Source organism: Sinocyclocheilus grahami, unplaced genomic scaffold (assembly GCF_001515645.1).
Source record: "Sinocyclocheilus grahami isolate Dianchi unplaced genomic scaffold, SAMN03320097.WGS_v1.1 scaffold87.1, whole genome shotgun sequence".
Classification (NCBI taxonomy): domain Eukaryota; kingdom Metazoa; phylum Chordata; class Actinopteri; order Cypriniformes; family Cyprinidae; genus Sinocyclocheilus; species Sinocyclocheilus grahami.
Genome location: NW_015505266.1, coordinates 1,223,112 through 1,245,841, shown reverse-complemented (window position 1 = coordinate 1,245,841; position 22,730 = coordinate 1,223,112). Strand labels below are relative to the sequence as shown.

The 22,730-nt window shown below is 33.9% G+C and overlaps 2 protein-coding genes and 1 long non-coding RNA gene across 3 annotated transcripts in view; all 3 read left to right on the top strand.

Annotated features, from left to right (window-relative positions):
- LOC107587006 (uncharacterized) overlaps positions 1-1,107 on the top strand; it is a 3,914-nt gene extending 2,807 nt beyond the window's left edge. Inside the window, exon 3 of the long non-coding RNA XR_001609423.1 lies at positions 1,035-1,107. This is a non-coding gene — a long non-coding RNA (uncharacterized lncRNA). The remainder of the gene's footprint in view (positions 1-1,034) is intronic.
- Positions 1,108-4,333: 3,226 nt separating this feature from the next.
- LOC107586951 (dipeptidyl peptidase 4-like) lies at positions 4,334-20,750 on the top strand. Its single transcript, XM_016274515.1, has 26 exons — positions 4,334-4,488; positions 4,662-4,746; positions 5,165-5,257; positions 6,311-6,405; positions 7,141-7,215; positions 7,304-7,356; positions 7,492-7,561; positions 9,505-9,625; positions 9,756-9,910; positions 10,828-10,922; positions 11,005-11,137; positions 11,242-11,280; positions 11,381-11,479; positions 11,777-11,847; positions 11,926-11,979; positions 12,059-12,186; positions 12,296-12,343; positions 13,483-13,581; positions 13,680-13,749; positions 13,839-14,033; positions 16,148-16,202; positions 16,436-16,535; positions 17,675-17,733; positions 17,889-17,961; positions 18,431-18,504; positions 20,385-20,750. Exons 1-26 carry the CDS (start codon positions 4,486-4,488, stop codon positions 20,475-20,477), a joined length of 2,235 nt encoding a protein of 744 aa, XP_016130001.1. The 5' UTR covers positions 4,334-4,485; the 3' UTR covers positions 20,478-20,750.
- Positions 20,751-21,177: 427 nt separating this feature from the next.
- The window catches only part of LOC107586984 (glucagon-1-like), a 2,875-nt gene continuing 1,322 nt past the window's right edge, over positions 21,178-22,730 (top strand). Inside the window, exons 1-2 of the mRNA XM_016274567.1 lie at positions 21,178-21,193; positions 21,291-21,405. Coding sequence (XP_016130053.1) covers positions 21,178-21,193; positions 21,291-21,405 — 131 coding nt within the window. The remainder of the gene's footprint in view (positions 21,194-21,290; positions 21,406-22,730) is intronic.

Here is a 22,730-nt window from a genome sequence, read left to right as displayed (position 1 = left end):
TATATATATATATATATATATATATATATATATATATATATTATTAACTATTGTTATGTTTTTGTATAGAATCCAAAATATTAATTAATAATAATAGTAATATTAATAATAACAATGATTACAATTATTCTTTAAATATAAATCATTGTTCTTGTTTATATACAATCCAAAATATATCTATTATTATAGTTAATATTATTAAAAGTTATTATTACTACCACTACTACTACTTGTTGTTGTCAGAAAATATAAATTATAATAATATAACCTAAAATTGTTTTTAAATGTTATAGTTATAATAATAATAAAAATAGTTATGTATTATTTATATACAATCAATATATTATTATTAATTACTATATGTAAATATAAGAAAACAACAATAATAATAATAATTATTATTATTATTATTATTGTGTGTGTGTGTGTATGCATGTGTATATGTAAAGTTGTTAAAAGATGTTAGACTTTGTTAGACTCCACAGTAATTTGTTTTGACGTTTTAGGATGTAGAAGGCCAGATCTGGATTTATGTTCGCTACGCTTTTGATGCATTAAACCCCAGATACTTATCATCAAAATGACCCTTATCTTGGATAAACATGTCTCCAGTTTTATAACAGATAGCACACATCCTGTCAAACCAATCAAAAACTCCAGCAAAGACTTCTCCAGCATTTAGGCTCTGAAATATTTCAAACCAAGCAATAATTTGAGAAGTTTTTAAATTGAGGAGAGCATGTATTTGCAGGTGTATTTTATGTTTCCGATGTATTACTGTGCACTTGGAGACTCGTAAGTGCTGTGATTCATTATTGTGTCACAGAATAATGATGTGTTTTTCTTGATAAACAAGTCATTACTGAACCAAACGCATCATGAAGCAGCGTGACATCGTCCCTGATGCCGCTACAATGTCATTAAAGCACATCACCTGTTAAAAGCGACACAAAAAAGGATGTTTTAATGTGCTGTAGCCCATGCTGCATTAGGCCATATTGAATTTAAGTGAGTGTGTGTGTATTTGTTTGCAGAGGAAGTCCGCTTTGTGGCAGATGAGACGGATAGTTCCACCTGAGCGCAGTCAATAAAGAAGACACTATGCCATTTGTTGAGCTTTTAACAGGCTTTTAAACCCTTGTTGTCTGCTGTTAAATGATTTCTGAAGATCCGCTGATATGGGGGAAAAAATCCTTTGACGTTTCCTTCAGCCTTTTTAAGTCGCAAATTTGAAATATTTTGTAAAACATCATAATTCGCCTTTGTTCGAAACACTGCCGCAGTTTAATTGTGCAAACACATTTTCAAATCTACTTCCGAAGACTGTTGTGAACAGGCTAAAAACAGCACACATGGCCTTTTATTGTTTTCTGTGACATCACGTCTTTTCAGCCCCTTTATTGCAGGAGCCTTTCTCTAGCAACAGTGACATCAGAACACTTTGCCCTGATTGGTCAAAACCGAAAGTCATCCTGGTATTGTGACTCACTTATTGCAAAATTAGCACCGTAATTACAGTAAACGCCTTGAATGCATGGATGTGACCTTTCACTCCTATATGATGAAAATCTTTTGTGAAACATCTAATCTGTTGCATTTTACAGCCCTTGACAGTGGAAAAAGCCCTTAGTTATCATGTTATCTTCTATGTTATATTATCTTGAGTCCTTACGGAATATGGTTGGTTACAGTCGGTTTGATTCCAACCCTTGATAAAATATAATAAATTATATATAATAATAAATAGTTGTAATATAAATCAATAACGATATTTTAAAGTTATTTTTGTTTTTTAATTATTAATTCACAAATTTTGATTGAGTAGTTTGACAATAAAATGCAGCAGGTTTTCCAATCCAATGTCACAATAAAGCGTCACTCGCGCGATGATTTAGTATAAATTCGTATGCTGTGGTTCATATGAAAAACATACACTTTTAGTAATTTGATTGACCATAAATGCCGCAGGTTTTCTAACCCAGTGTAATGATAAAACTTCACTATTTTGTACAAGTTGTCCATTTCGTATAAATTCGTGATTCGTACGAAAACTGCTTTTTAGAAAAAAAAACATCAAACTCCACCCCTAAACCGTCAGTGGGTGTAGCAGATTGTACGAATCAGCCACCAATTCGTCAAAACGTAAAATTTTTACAAATTGTCATGAGATTTTCCAACGGGTTTTCCTACTTTGTTAATGGTGATATTAAGAACATGACTAAAATTCAGTTGATGTGAATCATTTCTGTTGAAGCATCGGTTCAAAAAATCGTTACCCTGATAGCACACATACATCTCGGAGACGTCTATTTGATGTCTGCATTTACATCTGCAAGACGTATTTTATAGAGTGTTTGCTCATCTGCAATACGTCTATAGGACGTTTCCTTTTAGATGTCAAATAGACATCTATTAGATGTCTTTAAGATGTTTATGATTTAGAATGTATGTAAAACTGACATCTGAAAGACGTCTGTTAGATGTTTGTCCACAGCAGATGCTTTCCAGATCAAAGAGATCTTTAACAGACATCTTGCAGAAGTACATGTGCTATCTGGGTAGCGAATCATTCATCGCTACTATGTTGTTATGCATAAAACATTTTCACAAAATGGCCAAACATTGGCCTAGAAATAGTCTTTAATTAGTTTTCCTCAGACAGTTTAGGCCTTGAGTGCACTTGAAGTATTTCTGTATTAATAAAATTTACATAATGTATGGTTTTAAATTTCAAAGGTGCTCTTTAGATACTAAAAACTGACAGGAAAGTCTTTTCATTGAATTTTCCTGCAGCTCCCTCTAGCTCCTCTGTGGCTTTAAATGAAGTGGCAACACCGTAAACAGTCATTGACTCTCCACAAACCACAACTACACAGTGCACGACTGCAATCCATGGTTATGAAATAGTATTGAACACCACACCCAAAGGAAGCATATGCTTAGACACCAAAATAAATAAACACACTCTTTAAAAGAATACAGAAACGATTGAAGAATGGAAAATCAATGCAATACATAATGCTTTATGCCAAAAAGAGGGGTTCACCCTATTCCTGAATCCTAATATTTGGGAATTGTCTAATGTGGGATGGAATCCATTCGGACTTAATCAAATTGTTTAAACAAAGTAGAAACATATGCGATTATCTAATTCCCAAAATGGCCTACATGAGGTTTAGAATAGTTTTTAAAGACTTAAGTTTTTGATTTGAACTTAAATCAGGGAATTTGCTTTTATAATACACCAGTATGCTAAAGTCAAACACACGCTTCATCTCCTTTAAAACAACTCAAGGAAGTGCGCCTATATGTCACCTCACATTATTTATTATTTGCTTTATCAATGACCATCATAAATTTTATGGTTTGAGAGGCTATATGGGGCCTGCTGTAAAGCTGTCAGAAAACAGGCCATTACAGTATGCGAGGGAATGCTGGCTTTCCTTAAGCTATGATTCATATGGAAAAAATGGCTCTATTTCTTAGTTCAGAAAAATGTAATGCCTCATGTATTCCATTCTCGACTAATACTGTGTGAAATGTTTGCTTTTTGCCTTTATCGCTAATACATAGTGCTAAAGCTTCACATTTTCATTACAATAGTATTTATTAAGGCCTATAACAGAATGTAAATTGTGGCCTATCTTTTAACGATTTGATTAATGAATTAACAGATTTATTAACAGGTGTTGGGAAGTCCGATTCATTTAGCGAATCATTCTTTCGTAAAATAGCTTTTGTAGAACATGGTGGACCAATAATAAACCAGCTACTAATTGGCCAAGCTGGTTTTTGTTCTGTGGTAGCTAGCAAACTATTAAGCTATGACCTGCTCAAAACTAAATAGCTATCATGTTCCAAAACACAGCTACAAGTTTAGCCTGAATAACAGGGAATAGGCTAGTATTTCAAATATTAATACGACTACTAGTCATTAAAATCTTTAACAATTTCCAGCATTTTAACAATAGCTACATACATTTTGTATAATCGCTTTGCGAATCATTTCGCTCGAAAATCGAATCGGTTCAAAAGAATGATTCACGAATTGGATTTCACTGGTATGTAACACGCTTCTGACGAATCATCCTCACATGGCGCTTGCTATAAGACAAATATCGAGCGTTTGATAACACAAATGAAAAATGATCTGCTTTGCATGAATATTTGAGGACACTGATCCATTCATTTACAACATGCCATCGTGACAAACTTTTGTGCAGAAAACACCACGCTCAGCTTCATTAGTAGCTTTGACATGCATTACAGTGAAATTACTGTATCAGTGACTAAGATACCGCGTTTTAAAGGAATGCGAACTTTAAGCTGTCACCACTTTATTGTTTCCTTAACAAGCAAAGTTGAGGTAATATTTAACATTCCTGCTCTATTCGACTCTCGGGAGTGTCCGCGCGCAACAGAGAAACCGAATTGCGCTGTAATATAACGGAATTCTGAACCAAGACTCTCACATTTCACTCTAAGATGGTCAGTAAGTGCTAAATAGTGCATATATTTTGTGCACAGTTTGTAAAAGTGCGTTTTTAACTTTAGAGAGTTGTGCGTAAAAGCGCATTTGGAGAGTAAAGGCGCTGCGTTCTTTGCGTGTATGATTGATTTTAAAGTGGATTTATCTGATTGTTGTTCTTGACATATTCTAGGGGGTTGGAAAATGGATTCTGGCAGCATTTGGGATCGTAGTGATCGTTGTGTTAATAGCTGTTCCAACAGCCATTTTACTCAACGGTAGGTGCTTGTTTATGGATAAATCCATGCGCATTTGTGTGGATACGTTTAATTAATGCCTCTTGAAATCAATAGCTATTTCTGATAGCTCTATGGATTCATGGTAAACTTGTAAATGTCAAACTATTATTATACATGTTTATGGATTTATAAGTCTCACTTACTGAAGTAATATTATAGTTAGTAAGCTGTCACAGGTGATTGGCTGCAGGAGTGCTTACTTCAGTGTTTTAGACGCTGAACGGACCGCTCTGCACCTCTTATCTGAGCCATTATCTTTCCCTCAATCTGAACTTTGCACGGGATAATGATTTTGCTTGTATAATGCACAATTTATTATATAACACATACAGTGACAAAGTTTGTGTTTCAATAAATCAATTCTATCTATCTATCTTTCTATCTATCTATCTATCAGTGGATAAAACTGAATCCCAGAGGACTTTTACTTTAGAAGATTACTTCAATGGAACTGCAAGAACCAAGTCATACAACATGCGATGGGCCTCAGGTACTATTAATAAAAAAAAACTACAAATAAATATGTAAACCTAAATAGAAAGTATGCTGTAGCTGTACCATGGTACAATGATGGAATCAAATAGAAACACTATGGAACTTTGAAATATAACATGTAGCCTACCATGGTTTTTATATCGTTCTACCATGGCATTTTTTGGTGTTTTTAAGTGCATATCCATGTTCTGTGTTATTTACTTTTAGTACCAAGTCCAAAAACATGATAATACATGATATGTTCTTAAGTAAACTTTTGTAAGTGGATAGTAGCATGTTTTATAATGAAATCAACCATTTGCTATACACTGTAAAAAATGATTGTGATTTTAACAGTAAAATACTGTAAAAATGCCACCGTAAAAAGCTAACAGTAAGTTTCCATATTATATATGGTGAATAAATGTTATTATATTTAATGTAATTTTACAGTAAAATATTGTTAAAATTACAGTTTTTGGAAGTGAAAATGAAAAAGTCATTCTATAATTTACAGTGACAAACCGTAAATTGACACTCCCAGAATTCCCTGCATGACACTTAATATTTGATGTTTTTTTTAATAACTGTTTCTTCTTAGTTTTTTTCTTATCAGTTGTGTACATTAGGGTTTTATCTTACATCTAATGTTGTTAAATGAATGTTTATTGCATTATTTCAGTATCATGTGTGTCACCATGATGGTGTTTAGTGTTTGTGTGAATGGCACTGTGCACCTTCTTATTCAAAGCGGTCCTCAGCTCGTAGAAAAACTGTTTGTGATAAGCTTTGGTTCATCATGTGACTTTCTCATCACCAACCGTTTTTGGTGGTTATCAGTGCATTACAATGGTTCAAAACAGATATTAGTGCTTCAATATATTGGTTCATTAACTTTACATCAGTTAATGAAATACGTTTTTTACTGTGAATTTAAGTTCAGTCTGTAAAACCTAAAATGTTGCTACCATCTTTTTTACGGTGAAGTTCTAGCAACCACAGCTGCCGGTATTTTACCGTAAATGTCACAGATTTTCTTTTACAGTGTACCTTTATATTTTTCATGCAGATGATGAATATCTTCACAAGACAGGAGAAGGTTCATTGCATCTGATCAACGCAACCACAGGAAATGGAAGTGAATTTGTGAATCAGCAGATATTTGTAAGAGTGCTTGCCACTTCTTCCCTTTTCTGAATAAAAAGTGGTGTGTTGAAATGTCACGTACTGGACGTGTGTGAACCATAACACATTATATAAGTGAGTTTGGTTAGTCTGGGGGGGCCAATTCTCACTATTATTAACTAACTATTAACAATGACTTTGTCTCAATAAACTTTTAATTTGCTGCTTATTAATAGGTAGTTGTTAAGTTTAGGTATGGGGTAGGGTTAAGGTATCTAAAATATGGTTATGCAGAATAACACATTAATATGTGCCTTATAAGTGTTAATAAACAGCCAGTATGCTAGTGATGATAGGGATGTTAATAAGCAACTAGTTAATAGTGAGAATTGGTCCCTAAATTAAAGTGTTAACATGATTTCAATGATTTTTGCCACATGAGCGATTAAGCAAGTGAAAAGTCCCATAAATTTACATCGAAAGATGTGGGGTTGGGTCTTTTTATAGTTGGCGCAGTAAGCAACCGCCTAGCAACTACCTAGAATACCCTAGCAACCACATAGCAATGTACTAAACCAGTTTCACACAAGAAAGCACCACTCTTGTTTCTTCAGAATTCTAAAATGGTCTATTCGAATTAAGGCATGTGCAATTCTCTGTTCTTAGATCTGTTTAAAAGTCTGATAAGAGCATCTGTTAAATGGCTTACATGTAAATGCACGTTTGTATCTATTCCTTGAACTTACAACGGTTGTCTTTCTTTGATGTTATCAGTCCCGTGTGGCAGCTTTTGATTACATGGTGTCAGCCGATCGAAAATACGTCTGTTTCCTGAGCAACTACACTAAGGTAATCCATGAAATGCTTTGATGTAGTAATTAATCATTTATCGTCTGCTATTGGTGTCCAGATGTTTAATGTTTACTTTCTTCTCTAGCTATGGAGACACTCCTACACTGCATCATATTCCATCTATGACCTGGAAAAAAGGTTTGTTTACTAGTGTTTTTATGCTCTATAAATTTAGCTAGCTGTTTATGCTAACAAACTGCTATGCTATGTCATAACTGTGATTAATGATCACTCTGTAATCATTTAAGATGACTAATTTGCTCTTTATTTCAGGGATTTTATAAATGCAGATATTCCACATGAAATCCAGTACCTAGCATGGTCGCCAACCGGCCACAAACTGGTGAGTATCATATCAGTAGTTGTTATGTCATGTACGTGTCATAAAACCTTATTGTCGTCATTTAACTAGTTTTTGCCATGTCATTATTTATTCTTTCTGTCTATGATGTACTTGGTTTACTACATGTGTTAATATGTACTTTTAAACAGTTTTGAGGGTAGCTAACTACATAGGGTTAACTACAAACATCAATTAGTAATTTTGCCACATCGCAATTGTCATTTTTTTTTATTTTTCACAACAAATAGCAGTGGTTTGACAAAAGTGTTACTACATTTTTTAGTAGTGTGACAGTGGCTAAGCTGTTTTTGAAAACAATGTAGCTTTTTTAGGTAATATGCTAATTTCTCCAACAAACTCGTGACAGTTTGCGCACACAGCTTCCTTTTTTAAATATCAGGATATATCAATACATACTGGGGTTTTCTAGTCTATAGTTAAGTATTATAAAAGATATATTACATACTGGAGGTAAAAGAAACTTTAGTTTTTCCAAAAAAGCAAATTTTTACAATAAGTAACGCTGTATCATGACAAAATTGTTTAATCATATGGCTTTTCGATTTGTAACTAACTATAAGAAGCAATGCTACTAACTTGACTACATTTTTCAGTAGCATGACAATAGCTAAGCTATTTAAAAAAAAACAGTGTAGCTTTTCCAACAACAAGCTAATTTTTCCAGCAAGTAGCGCTATAGCATGACAGAGATATTTGCGCACACAGCTTCTTTTTGTTAAATAACTTTAATTAAATAAACAGTTAAATACTGTGATTTATAAATACAGTATTTACTAGTGTTATTAGTTAAATGTTCAAAAGATATATTAAATGTTGAGGGCTGTAGCTTTTCCAGTATCAAGCTAATTTTCCCAGCAAGTAGTGTTGTAGTATGACAAAATGCTGGCTAAAATACGAGTTTATAATCCATAATATTGCTTTTTCTAGTGAAAAAGTCCATCCCTGGTTGTCCTCTCACATCAAAATCCATAAACATATTTGTTTAGAACTGTTTTGGACTGTTTTCACTTGTAAAAACTGTGCTTTATCTGTGCATGTTTCTCTCCTGTTTCAAACAAGATGAGTTTTTCACTAAAGAAAGCAATATTATGGATTATGGACACATATTTTAGCTGGAAGCAACGGTTTGAAGTGAAAAAATGTCTTAATGATGGATTTGTTTCTTACAAAACATGCAGCTGGGTCATTCCGTGTCAAATCAACCAAATGTAAAAAACTTCCCTGGCTCAAATTTTGGATTTTGCTGATATTTTTACCTGTATAGTGATGAAAGCTAAAATATTAAATGTCATGGATGAATATTGACTGAGTAATCCACTATTTTGTAGAGAGGGGGTCAAAATGGCAATTTTCAGAAAGATGGCAGCATCATAATGTTATTTTTACACAGCGATTGGTAGGTCTGTTAGTAAAATCTGTTCACTTTAGCAATCTTTGTTGCATTATGTGTCAATGGTGACCATTCAAAAATGGAGAAACAGTACATTTCAAGTTTTTCTCCAAAGTTTGCATGCCTGTAACTCAAGATGTATTAAAGATATCCTAATGCCCTTTTAGATATTGGGTCTTAACAAACTTTCCTTTTGGACAATATGGCTCCAAGAGTAAATTGTTAAAATGTACATATTTTCAGTGGTCAAAAACCAAATGTGGGTCAGTTTGCAAAAATATGGTACTTTTTTTTCTTTTAAAGAGGAATGTCTGAAGAATGTCTGGTTGAGTTGACAAGGAATGACTCAGCTTTTTTCTCCACCAAATATCTTGGATAGTAGCGTGTAGCAGTCAAGGGAGTAACTGGACGAGCTAGCTTCAAAGTAGCTACTACAAAACTGCTTGTTTTCCAAAACTCCAAACACTTTGCACACATACTCCCACCCAATAAAAATGTTTAATGATATATATATTTTTTCAAATCCATGCAGGCTTTTGTGTGGCAAAACAACGTCTTTGTGAAAGAAACGCCCACCTCTGCATTCAGGCAGGTCACTACTGATGGAGCCCACAACCTTATCCTCAATGGCATTCCTGACTGGGTGTACGAGGGTAAGAGATACATATTTAATGAAGCTGATGGATGTTAACCATTCATAACAGAGGTATTTTACTTTTTGAAGACTTAATGGAATATTTCACCAAAAAAGCTAGTGTTCTTGTATACCTGTTTTCTCTGCAGAGGAGATGTTCTCCACCAACTTTGCTCTGTGGTGGTCACCAAATGGGAGGTTTGTGGCATACGCCAAATTTAATGACTCAGGAGTCCACAACATTGAGTATACATGGTACGGAGAAGGCCAATATCCAAATACGGTCTTAATACCATACCCCAAGGTAAAAGGATTTTATTTTATTTTTTTAAAGCAAAGTGTGATGTTAGAGAAATAGTTTGCCAAAATTGAAAATTTGCTGGAAATTTACCCTCAGGCCATCCAAGATGTACAGTAGATGAATTTGTTTCTTCAGCGGAACAAGTTTGAAGAAATTTAGCATTACATCACTTGGTCACCAATGGATCTGCTGTAATGAATGGGTGCCGTCCAGAATGAGAGTCCAAACAGCTGATAAAAACATCACAACAATCCACAACAGGATTCCAGTCCGGTTCACCACGTCTTGTGAAGTGAAAAGTTGTGTGTTTGCAAGAAACAAATCCATCATCAAGGCATTTTAACGTTAATCAGTTGCTTCAGGCTAAAATATGAGTACATAATCCATAATAACGCTTTCTGCAGTGAAAACGTCCATCTTCTGTTTGTCTTCTCACATCAGAATATACCAAGATATTTGTTTAGAACTGTTTTGGACTGTAAACGGGGATTGATCTGTGCATATTTCTCACATGATTCATAACTTTTTCACTGAAGAAAGCAGCCTTACCGATAGAGGACTCGTATTTTAGCTGGAAACAGTTTGAAGTTAAAAAAACATCTTAATGATGGATTTGTTTATCACAAACACAACTATTTTCGCTTGACAAGAGGTTAATTGATGGACTCTGGAGTCTTGCTTGTGGATTATTGTGATGTTTTTATCAGCTGTTTGGACTCTCATTCTGACGGCACCCATTCACTGCAGATGATCCATCCATTAGTGATGTAATGCTAAATTTCTCCAAATATGTTCCCATGAAGAAACAAACTCATTTTGGATGGCCTGAGGGTGAGTAAATGTTCAGCAAATTTAAACTTTTGGGTGACTTATTTATTTATAACGCACATTTTTGATGCTCCCATTTGCTTGTTTCAAAGGCCGGAACCCCAAACCCAACTGTCAAACTCTTTGTCTTGGACACAAACACAACCATAACCAATGAAGTCCTGGTTCCCAGTGATGTTGGTGCAGGGTAAGGTAGAGTTTTGGTGTTTGCATGTGTTCTTCAGCAAGTTCTTCAGTAATTTGACCTAAAACGATGTGTTGTATCACAGAGAGCACTACCTGAGCACTGTTACATGGGCGTCAGATGAGCGAATTGCAGTGCAGTGGCAGAAGAGAACGCAGAACTTTGTCGTTTTGAAGACATATGACTTCAGCGGCAGTGCTTGGACAGAAAGTTCACTGGTACATCTAACTTCTTGGACTATTGTAGAGTCACTGAATCGAATGAAGCACAATCCTCATCCAATCACAATTCTTTTTTCTCATATGCTTTTTTTTTTCAACAGAGCCAGGTTATCACAAGCAGCACGGGTTGGGTTGGCCGGGTATGAATTATTTGATGACAAAGTTATCAATTGATGTTCAATGCAGTGTTGAGTTAAGCTAATATGTCTGTTTGTTGGTTTGTTTGCCCTGTTTTCATAGTTTTCTCCCGATGAACCTGTCTTTCGGCCGGACGGCAGCAGTTGTTATTACATTATGAGTGATGAGAAGCAATTTAAGCATCTTGTTTATTTCAGTCCAGTGAGTTTACAATTTTATACAATTTTGTACTATTTAAAATGTCTATTTAAACTTATATTTAAGGTTATGTTATTGTATTAATATGTATATGTATTGAATATTTACACTTACAATATTTTAAATTGTATTACAATTTTTAGATTTTAGCTTTCTTTTAAGATAAAATGGCAAATTGAGCCATTTTTAGTAACCAATTTTATTTTTGCATTCAGCTAATATAAACTTCAAATTGAAGTAGAAACACAGCGTTGCATGTGTTCTGCATATTTTTTCATATTGTTCGATATTGTTTCCTAGACAGTAAGGTCGTTCCTGACAACAGGAAATTGGGAGGTCACTAGCATCCTTAAGGTCACAAACGATGCTGTGTAAGTTCATTTGCTAGAAACCTCTGGTACAGAGTGTCCGAGATTCTTTTCTCAACTTTTTTTCTCTGTTTGTGACAGATACTATGTGAGTAACGAACACAATGCGAGTCCGGGCCAAAGGAACATTTACAAGTGAGTGTTGCAAGCTGAAATCATTCAGATATTTTCATAGTTGAAAAATTTAATAAATTGTGTATTTATTTTTCGGCAGAATGACTATAAATGTTGATTCTCATTCTGAGCGTGAATGTCTGACCTGTACCCTCAATGCGGACCGGTGCAAATATAATTCTGCCCTGTTTAGCACTAAAGGAAGCTACTACCTCATGAGCTGTTCTGGTACGTCATGTATATTCATTTTATAGCACTTCTCTGTATGCAAAGTACATAAAGCACACAAAAAGTCAATGAAATGTACCCAACTCCTTTTATTTGTTTGTTTCTGAAGGGCCTGGACTGCCTCTGCATACACTGAGAAACAGCAGAGATGGAACAGGTTTGGCTAAGCATTAAAGTCATTAAAACCGCTGCCATTAGCTGTTAGCGCACAGATTAGCAGTTAGCATAAATGGGTTCAAATCCCATTTACTGAACATTTTTCATTACATCCCCTTCCCATGTCCTCTACAAAAATATAATAAAAAATATATTCATTCACTAATTTATTCATTTTTAATGTAAATTTTCATATGTTATTTTGTAATATAAGTACGGTGTCCCAGTAGTGCACAACGAAATCGCCACAACACAATGCATAGGACTAATTTTGTCGTGTTGTGCTAATTTCGTTGCTTTGGAGATTTTGTTGTGTTGTGCACTACTGGGCCACTATATAAGTAATAGAATTACAATATTAATTTTATATATATATATATATAATTTATCAATTCCTACCACCTACAATACCTCAGAAACCACTTCGCAACATAATAGTCATACTAGCCCTAGTGACCATCTAGAACCCCTGGAAACCACTTAGAAACAGCCTAGAAACCATTCAGAATACTGTGGAAACCATCTAGCAACACCCCTAATGATCACCCATATCACCCTATTGACATCCTAGCACCCACCCAGAACACCTTGGAAACCACTTAGCAATACTCTAGCAACCACCTAGAACACTTGAGAAACCACTTAGCAATGACCCAGAACACCCTGGAAACCACTTAGTGACACCCTAGCAACTTGCCAGTGCCCTAGCATCCCAACTCCCAACACACTGGAAACCATCTAGTGACATCCTGTCAACCTAGCAACCACCCAGAACACCCTGGAAACCATTAATTAATTAATTATAATAATATATTAATTATAATTATTATATTATAATATTACAGTAAAAATATACAATATATATATATATATATATATATATATATATATATATATATATATATATATATATATATATATATATATATATATATATATATATATATATATATATATATATATATATATATATATATATATATATATATATATATATATATATATATATATATATATATATATATATATATATATATATATATATATATATATATATATATATATATATATATATATATATATATATATATATATATATTCCTGGTACTAACTTACGGAATTTCTCAAAACATTTTTTAGAGGTGAGAGTTCTTGAAGACAACAAAGATTTGGAAAATACTCTGCAGGATATCTCAATGCCGTCTGTTACGCATGGCACACTGAAGATCGGAGAGTTTGGTAAGGCTGACTCTGCAGGAGAGCGGAGAATCAGATCGAATAACTTAGAAATATGTTTGTTTTAAATCCTAATCTTGTGTGGGTTTTTTTTCCCTCAGACCTCTGGTACCAGATGATTCTGCCTCCCAAATTCGACAAATCCAAAAAATATCCTCTGCTTATTGATGTGTAAGCTAGCTACACATTTTGTGGTTTGATTTTGAGCTCTGATCTGGGTTTGATGGCCACTACAGTCTTGATTCTTTCATATCCTGTAGATATGCAGGCCCCTGCAGTCAGAAGTCAGATTTCCAGTTCAGGGTAGCATGGTCCACATACTTGGCCAGCACGGAGAAAGTGATTGTGGCCAGCTTTGATGGGAGAGGAAGTGGTTACCAAGGAGACAAAATCATGCATGCCCTCTACAAACGACTCGGCACTTACGAAGTTGAGGATCAGATAACAGCTGCTAGGTACAAATGTGTGTCCACACAGCTCTGAAGTGAATATGTATTGATATTTTTGTACAGCAGATATGAATAATTCCTCAAACCATGTGTTTTGTTGAGGAGAGGTGAGCTGTTACTTTACTTAGCGATCAGACTAACAATTTTTCAAATGTTGGATGTTAAAATGGTGAAAAAATCTCATAGATTTACAATAAAGGATTCATATCTAAACTCTGTTGACTTGATCCAGTATAGACAACCTCCCAGAATACAATGAAAACTACCTAGCAACACCCTAGCAACCACCCAAAACACCCTGGCAACTCACATAGCAATGCCTTAGCAACCACTCAAATTATCCTGGAAACAACCTGGCAACCACCTAGAAACCCCTTCTCAACATACTAGTAACCTCCCAGAACAGCCTGGATTCCACCCTTTGACCATCCAAATCACCCTAGCAATGACCTAGCAACCACCCAGAACACTCTGAAAGCTACGAACTGTAGCAACGCTCTAGTGACCACCCAAATTTCCCTAGCAATGATCTAACAACCCGCCAGAATGCTCTGGTAACTACAATCTGTAGCAATGTTTTAGTGGCCACCCAAATCACCCTAGCAACGGCCTACTAACCAGCCAGAACGCTCTGGATGCTACAATCTGTAGCAACGTTCTAGTGACCACCCAACTCACCCTAACAATGACCTAGCAACCAGCCAGAACATTCTGAAAGCTACAAACTGTAGCAACACTCTAGTGACCACCCAAATCACCCTAGCAACGACCTAGGAACCAGCCAGAATGCTCTGGAAGCTACAATCAGTAGCAACACTCTAGTGACCACCGAAATCACCCTAGCAACGACCTAGCAACCAGTCAGAACGCTCTAGAAGTTACAGTCTGTAGCAACGCTCTAGTTACCACTGAAATCACCCTAGCAACGACCTACTAACCAGCCAGAACGCTCTGGAAGCGACAATCCGTAGAAACACTCTAGAGACCACCCGAATCACCCTAGCAATGACCTAGCAACCAGCCAGAATGCTCTGGATGCTACAATCTGTAGCAACACTCTAGCATCCATCCAAATCACCCTAGCAACGACCTAGCAACCAGCCACAACGCTCTAGAAGCTACAATCTGTAACAACGCTCTAGTGACCACTGAAATCACCCTAGCAACGACCTACTAACCAGCCAGAGTGCTCTGGAAGCTGCAATCTGTAGCAACACTCTAGTGACCACCCAAATCACCCTAGCAAAGACCTAGCAACCACCCAGAACACTCAAGAAGTTACAATCTGTAGCAACACTCTAGTGACCACTCAAATCACCCTTGCAATGACCTAGCAACCTCCCAGAACACCCTGGAAGCTATAATCTGTAGCAACGCTCTAGTGACCACCTAAATCACCCTAGCGACGACATAGCAACCACCCAGAACACCCTAGAAACCATTTATCAATGCCCAAGCAACCACCTACAATACCTCAGAAACCACTTAGCAACATAATAGTCATACTAGCCCTAGTGACCATCTAGAACCCCTGGAAACCACTTAGAAACATCCTAGAAACCATTCATAATACTGTGGAAACCATCTAACGACACCCCTAATGATCAGCCATATCACCCTATTGACATCCTAGCGCCCACCCAGAACACCTTGGAAACCACTTAGCAATACTCTAGCAGCCACCTAGAACACTTCAGGAACTACTTAGCAATGACCCAGAACACCCTGGAAACCACCTAGCGACACCCTAGCAACTTGCCAATGCCCTAGCATCCCATCTCCCAACACACTGGAAACCATCTATTGACATCCTGTCAACCTAGCAACCACCCAGAACACCCCGGAAACCATCTAGTGACATCCTGTCAACCTAGCAATGCCTAGCAACCACCCAGAACACCCTGGAAACCATCTAGCGACTTAGCAATGCCCTAGCAACCACCTCAAAGACCCTAGAAACCACCTACACTAAAAAAATTGTAGTGAAGTGCAGTATTCTAGCAATAATTCACTCATAATTGAACTATAACAATTGGTTTAATCATGATACATAGCATACAGTTGACATTTGCATGTAATTTATTAGAAATGACCATTATATATTTTTTCTTCATTTTTAGACATTTTATTGACATGGGCTTCATAGATAAAAACAGGGTTGCCATCTGGGGCTGGGTAAGTTTAATTACCAGAAACCGTTGTTCTGATATCATGAATCTGACAAACTTCACTTTGACAGTTGTCAAAACTGTCAAAACAGTTGATTGCAAAGTGGTTGTTTTATCCGTCTTTAAAATAATGACACTCACTTTTATATTTTGTTATTTGATGCAAAGATATTCATGCATTTTAAGTACAAATACAATTTTTTGGGTCACTGTATAAGTAACCGTGTGTTTGTGATGCAGTCTTACGGCGGTTACGTCACTTCCATGGTTCTGGGAGCCGGAAGTGGAGTCTTTAAATGCGGAATGGCCGTCGCTCCCGTCTCTAAATGGGAGTATTATGGTATGTATTATGTATAATCGTAATCCATTACTGATTTCAAATTACATTATGAAAACTGTAGTTAGTAACATAATCTGGATTACAGATATTAGGTAATGTAGTCTATAGTACGTTTTCATTACTTTTAGATTAGATTTTGATTTAGCTCATTTGTCACGTAGACACGAATGTAATTGTGTACCATACTGATTAAAACAAACAAAGAAAATGTATTTCATTCTGTTATCAATATTATGAAATCAATACATTCGGAAAAATGTAATGCCATTGAGTGAATATATAATCATGAATTCCATAAAAACGTAACTGTAATCTAGCATTTTCAAATGAAAGATAATCTAATTACAAGTACTTCGTTTTTGGAATCTTCACTTTGACAGTTGTCAAAACTGTCAAAACAGTTGATTGCAAAGTGGTTGTTTTATCCGTCTTTAAAATAATGACACTCACTTTTATATTTTGTTATTTGATGCAAAGATATTCATGCATTTTAAGTACAAATACAATTTTTTGGGTCACTGTATAAGTAACCGTGTGTTTGTGATGCAGTCTTACGGCGGTTACGTCACTTCCATGGTTCTGGGAGCCGGAAGTGGAGTCTTTAAATGCGGAATGGCCGTCGCTCCCGTCTCTAAATGGGAGTATTATGGTATGTATTATGTATAATCGTAATCCATTACTGATTTCAAATTACATTATGAAAACTGTAGTTAGTAACATAATCTGGATTACAGATATTAGGTAATGTAGTCTATAGTACGTTTTCATTACTTTTAGATTAGATTTTGATTTAGCTCTTTTGTCACGTAGACACGAATGTAATTGTGTACCATACTGATTAAAACAAAGAAAATGTATTTCATTCTGTTATCAATATTATGAAATCAATACATTCGGAAAAATGTAATGCCATTGAGTGAATATATAATCATGAATTCCATAAAAACGTAACTGTAATCTAGCATTTTCAAATGAAAGATAATCTAATTACAAGTACTTCGTTTTTGGAATCTGATTATGTGAACCAGATTACATGTAATCAGTTACTACGTAGTACTGATTATGGTTTTATATTTCATTTTCCCCTCATTGAAGTTCATTCCTGTCATGTGATAAGACTGTTCTGTAATTTCCTCCAGACTCTATTTACACTGAGAGGTACATGCTGACGCCAGCGGAGAACCAGGCCTTTTACGATGTAAGTTGCGTTTGGAAATTCTAAACTTTTTTTCGATAAACTCATTGGTTTCCCCATGATGACGTCACAGAGAAGCATGAGTCAGTCCTGAAATAACTCATGAGAGGAAAGCGCAAGCAACACTCAGGGTTTATGGGATGTTATGATTCTTGCAGAATTCCACAGTGACGGGAAGAGCCAAGAACTTTAAATCGGTCCAGTACCTCCTGGTGCACGGCACCGCTGACGGTGAGATACGACCTGTCTCTCTCTATCTCTGTCCCTCGTCCTGTCTCTGCATAACATGAAGAAATGAAAATAAATTCATATGAAAATAAAAAATAAAAATGAGCTGCATTCTTGTTTAATGTTTTTCTTTTGTCATTTTTAAAAATATGTATATTTTCTGAAATTTATATTCATTTATCACTGAAATTTTTATATGCAGCCCTTATATATTATTTACATGTTCAATTACTGTAAATATCATAACAAATATATTTTAAGTCATTTTAGTTATTATACTTATACCGAATATTTCCTAAAAACTGCAGAAATATATTTCCTTGGTATTTTGAGTTGTAGATCAGTAAAAAAAAAAAAAAGTATTTATTTAAAATTCCTAAACATATAAATATCTTTAAAATAACTCAAATTACTTGACTTAAAATGAAAACTCATCACGTCTTTTTTTTCTGCTTTTCGTTGGTGTTTTTAGATAATGTTCACTTCCAACAAGCTGCTCAGATCTCTAAAGCGCTCGTGGATGAACAAGTGGACTTTGATACAATGGTAAGAAAGGAGCAGAATTGCATTTTAGTCATGCAAATTTATTTGAATAAATTATAATATAATGAATATAGTAATAAAAATATAATAATATTATTTTATATTAATTGAAATATATAGAATTATGCTTAAATTAAATTATTTATACATTTGTATAATAAATATAAATATTATATATATATATAGTACTAAAATATTACATATAAAAAGGTTTCTTAATTTATTTTTACATTTATTTGTAAATTTATATATATAAATAAACAATTAATAAAATTAATAAAATAATTAGCATAATTAGAGTTTTTTTGCATGTCACATTGGTAGACGTGAATTCTTCATGTCGACAATCCATAAAGCAGCTCCAAAAAGTATTAAAGTAGATATATGGTGAATATTTGAAGTGTTTTTCACTCGTGACCTGTTCTGTCTCTCTGTCAGTGGTACACTGATGAAGACCACGGTCTCGGCGGCTCGGCCAATCGGCACGTCTACACTCACATGAGTCACTTTTTTAAAAACTGCTTTGCTTGAACTTGTGAAACTTTCCATTGGACCAAAAAAGCCCACCCAGAAGCCCCCAGCACTGAATCCACATTACTTCCAGACCACTTCATGCACTTAAACACGTCAGGAGTGTGCGACTCCCCATCAGCAGCCACTGAATCCACAAGAACCCTGTAGCTACTGTACTGTGATGCTATAACGGACTCCTTTAGTCACGTTTATCAGTTTCAAATGTACAGTCTGAACAACTGAGTCATGAGTCTTTAGTACACCGAAAAAAAACATAGAAATACTTACTGGATGAACACAAAGCTTGATGAGCTAGCTAAAGAAAACTGAGAGTAAAAATAAAATAAAATAAAATAGGTATTTGAATTAAATACTCTCAGATTTAATTATTATTATTTATTATTATTATTAATTACCTTTTAAGCTGGGGAGAGCAATATTGTGTATTTTCCATATCAGGTTCATTGCCAGCTGTACATTTTCATGTATAGTACAAAAATAATGTTAATGTTTAATATAATTTTATATTTTAATTATCAAATATATTAAATATAAAATAATGCATTACAATATTTTCACACTTTAAATAATCAAGCTTTGAGTATCAAGTCATCTTTTAAGAAAATATTTATTGTGTGTGCCATTACTTTTAAAATATACGCCATCATTTTTATGATATAGCAGAGATATTTTCAATCTGTAATAAAATTCAACAAAAATGTGTTTAATTGTTTGTGACTTATTTACGCTTTACACATATTAAATAACATTGTTTTCAAGTTCAAGTTCAAGAAGTACGAAATAATTTCAGAATTCATTCATTCTTACAAGCCAAGCCTCTTGTCTGTTAAAATATTTGAAATCATTAAAAAATATTATATTTGCAGTTAAAGTAGAGATTTTACTGTTGTCCTGATTTTATTAAAAAACAACTTTATTAATAGCATTTTTAAAACATTTAAATTTGAAGTTTCAGTTTAAGTTGATTACTGATGCACAACAAATTGTACAGTTTTCAACTAAATTAATTTCTTGTTGATTAAACCAACAAATATATGAAAACTTGATATGCTAGTAATCAAATTCTAGCACCTCAAAATGCATTCTGGGATTTTTTTTATATATGAAGAAACTTTGTCCACCACTTTTGTTTACACAAAGTTGTCACTGACATATTCATATTGCATTGCAATGATTTTTGTTAATCAAATCACACTTATTTGGACTGCAAAGCATCCTGGGTTGGACACAAGAATCATGTGTACTAAAACTAAAAAACACATGAAAAGTCCGTTAAAAAGTATTAAAGTAGATATATGGTGAATATTTGAAGTGTTTTTCACTCGTGACCTGTTCTGTCTCTCTGTCAGTGGTACACTGATGAAGACCACGGTCTCGGCGGCTCGGCCAATCGGCACGTCTACACTCACATGAGTCACTTTCTGAAAAACTGCTTTGCTTGAACTTGTGAAACTTTCCATTGGACCAAAAAAGCCCACCCAGAAGCCCCCAGCACTGAATCCACATTACTTCCAGACCACTTCATGCACTTAAACACGTCAGGAGTGTGCGACTCCCCATCAGCAGCCACTGAATCCACAAGAACCCTGTAGCTACTGTACTGTGATGCTATAACGGACTCCTTTAGTCACGTTTATCAGTTTCAAATGTACAGTCTGAACAACTGAGTCATGAGTCTTTAGTACACCGAAAAAAAACATAGAAATACTTACTGGATGAACACAAAGCTTGATGAGCTAGCTAAAGAAAACTGAGAGTAAAAATAAAATAAAATAAAATAGGTATTTGAATTAAATACTCTCAGATTTAATTATTATTATTTATTATTATTATTAATTACCTTTTAAGCTGGGGAGAGCAATATTGTGTATTTTCCATATCAGGTTCATTGCCAGCTGTACATTTTCATGTATAGTACAAAAATAATGTTAATGTTTAATATAATTTTATATTTTAATTATCAAATATATTAAATATAAAATAATGCATTACAATATTTTCACACTTTAAATAATCAAGCTTTGAGTATCAAGTCATCTTTTAAGAAAATATTTATTGTGTGTGCCATTACTTTTAAAATATACGCCATCATTTTTATGATATAGCAGAGATATTTTCAATCTGTAATAAAATTCAACAAAAATGTGTTTAATTGTTTGTGACTTATTTACGCTTTACACATATTAAATAACATTGTTTTCAAGTTCAAGTTCAAGAAGTACGAAATAATTTCAGAATTCATTCATTCTTACAAGCCAAGCCTCTTGTCTGTTATTCTGAGGGAACTTTCTCCAATGACTACAGCAAATACTTGGAGACCAGGAGAGCGCAAGACTTTGTTCAGTGGCTCATGAACTCGAAGAGAAACGGGTATGTACAATTACAGTGCGAGGTCATGTACAGAATTGTTACAAAATGTAAAAATTATCCAACATTTGGTGTAAAAGGGAAAAAAATTATTTACAGTTTTTTTTTAGAATGTATCAAATAAAATAAGAATAAAACAAACTAAATATATAACATGTACTGTATATACTTTCTAAAAAAAAAAAATATATATATATATATATATATATATATGAATTTGCATTAGGAATCTTAAAATATATATATAAATATATATAAAATAATCTGTGTAGTATATTTGTATGTAATGTATATTGTACTTCTATGTATTTATTTATATATAATATAAAAATAAAACAATATATGATAATTATATAAGTAAAATAATAATTATAATATATGTATAGCACCCACACATATATGAATATACTGAATATGAAAACCTTATGTAAAAACAATATATACAATATTATATTTATTAATATTTATATTATAAAAACTGTAATATAATACTATATATGTATGTTATGCATATTACATAGATTGTTTTATAATATTTTATTTATATGATCAAAAGTAAACAACATAATGTGATAATTATGTAATATAATAATTATAAGAATGTTATATTGTATTTTATGATTTTATAATACTTTTATATTTAGAATTGTTTTGTATAAAAATACAATTTACATATTATGATATTTAATATGTATTATGATATTTATAAATATGTATATAATATTAATTTTTATACAACAGTTCGTTCTGGTTCTCAAATCTGATTGGTTGAGAACCGTGAGATATTGTACTGGTATCGCTACAGGAACGCCCTTTCACAATTTTGTATCACTCCGCTTGTTCTAGTCGGGTCTATGTTTTTTTTTATTATTCACTGAGCTAATCGTAGAGTATGTTAGTTAATATAAGAAGAAACGTCTAGCCGCATTGTTTCTCTCTAATAACCTCATTTTTTCTCACTAATAACCTAACTGAAGCAGCACATGCCCTTGATACGAATTCTAAAAGTGACGTATGTTTAACTGTCAACTTGAGCTTTGAATCCGGAAGTAGTTCTGCACAAAAAAGGGTTTTATTAGGCACTCCCGTTATTTCTTGTTTAATTACACACATGTTCCGTCGAACTGTTGTATAAGCGATATTGCTTATATATTTAATTGTATAATAATAACAACAATAATAATAATAATAGATTTAAAAACGATATATATTATCGTATTTTATTTGAAAGCCTAACACTTACAGACAGTAGCTCAAATTCAAACATTAAATCAATTAATAATAATATATTTAAGAACTATATGTATATATACATACAGACACACACA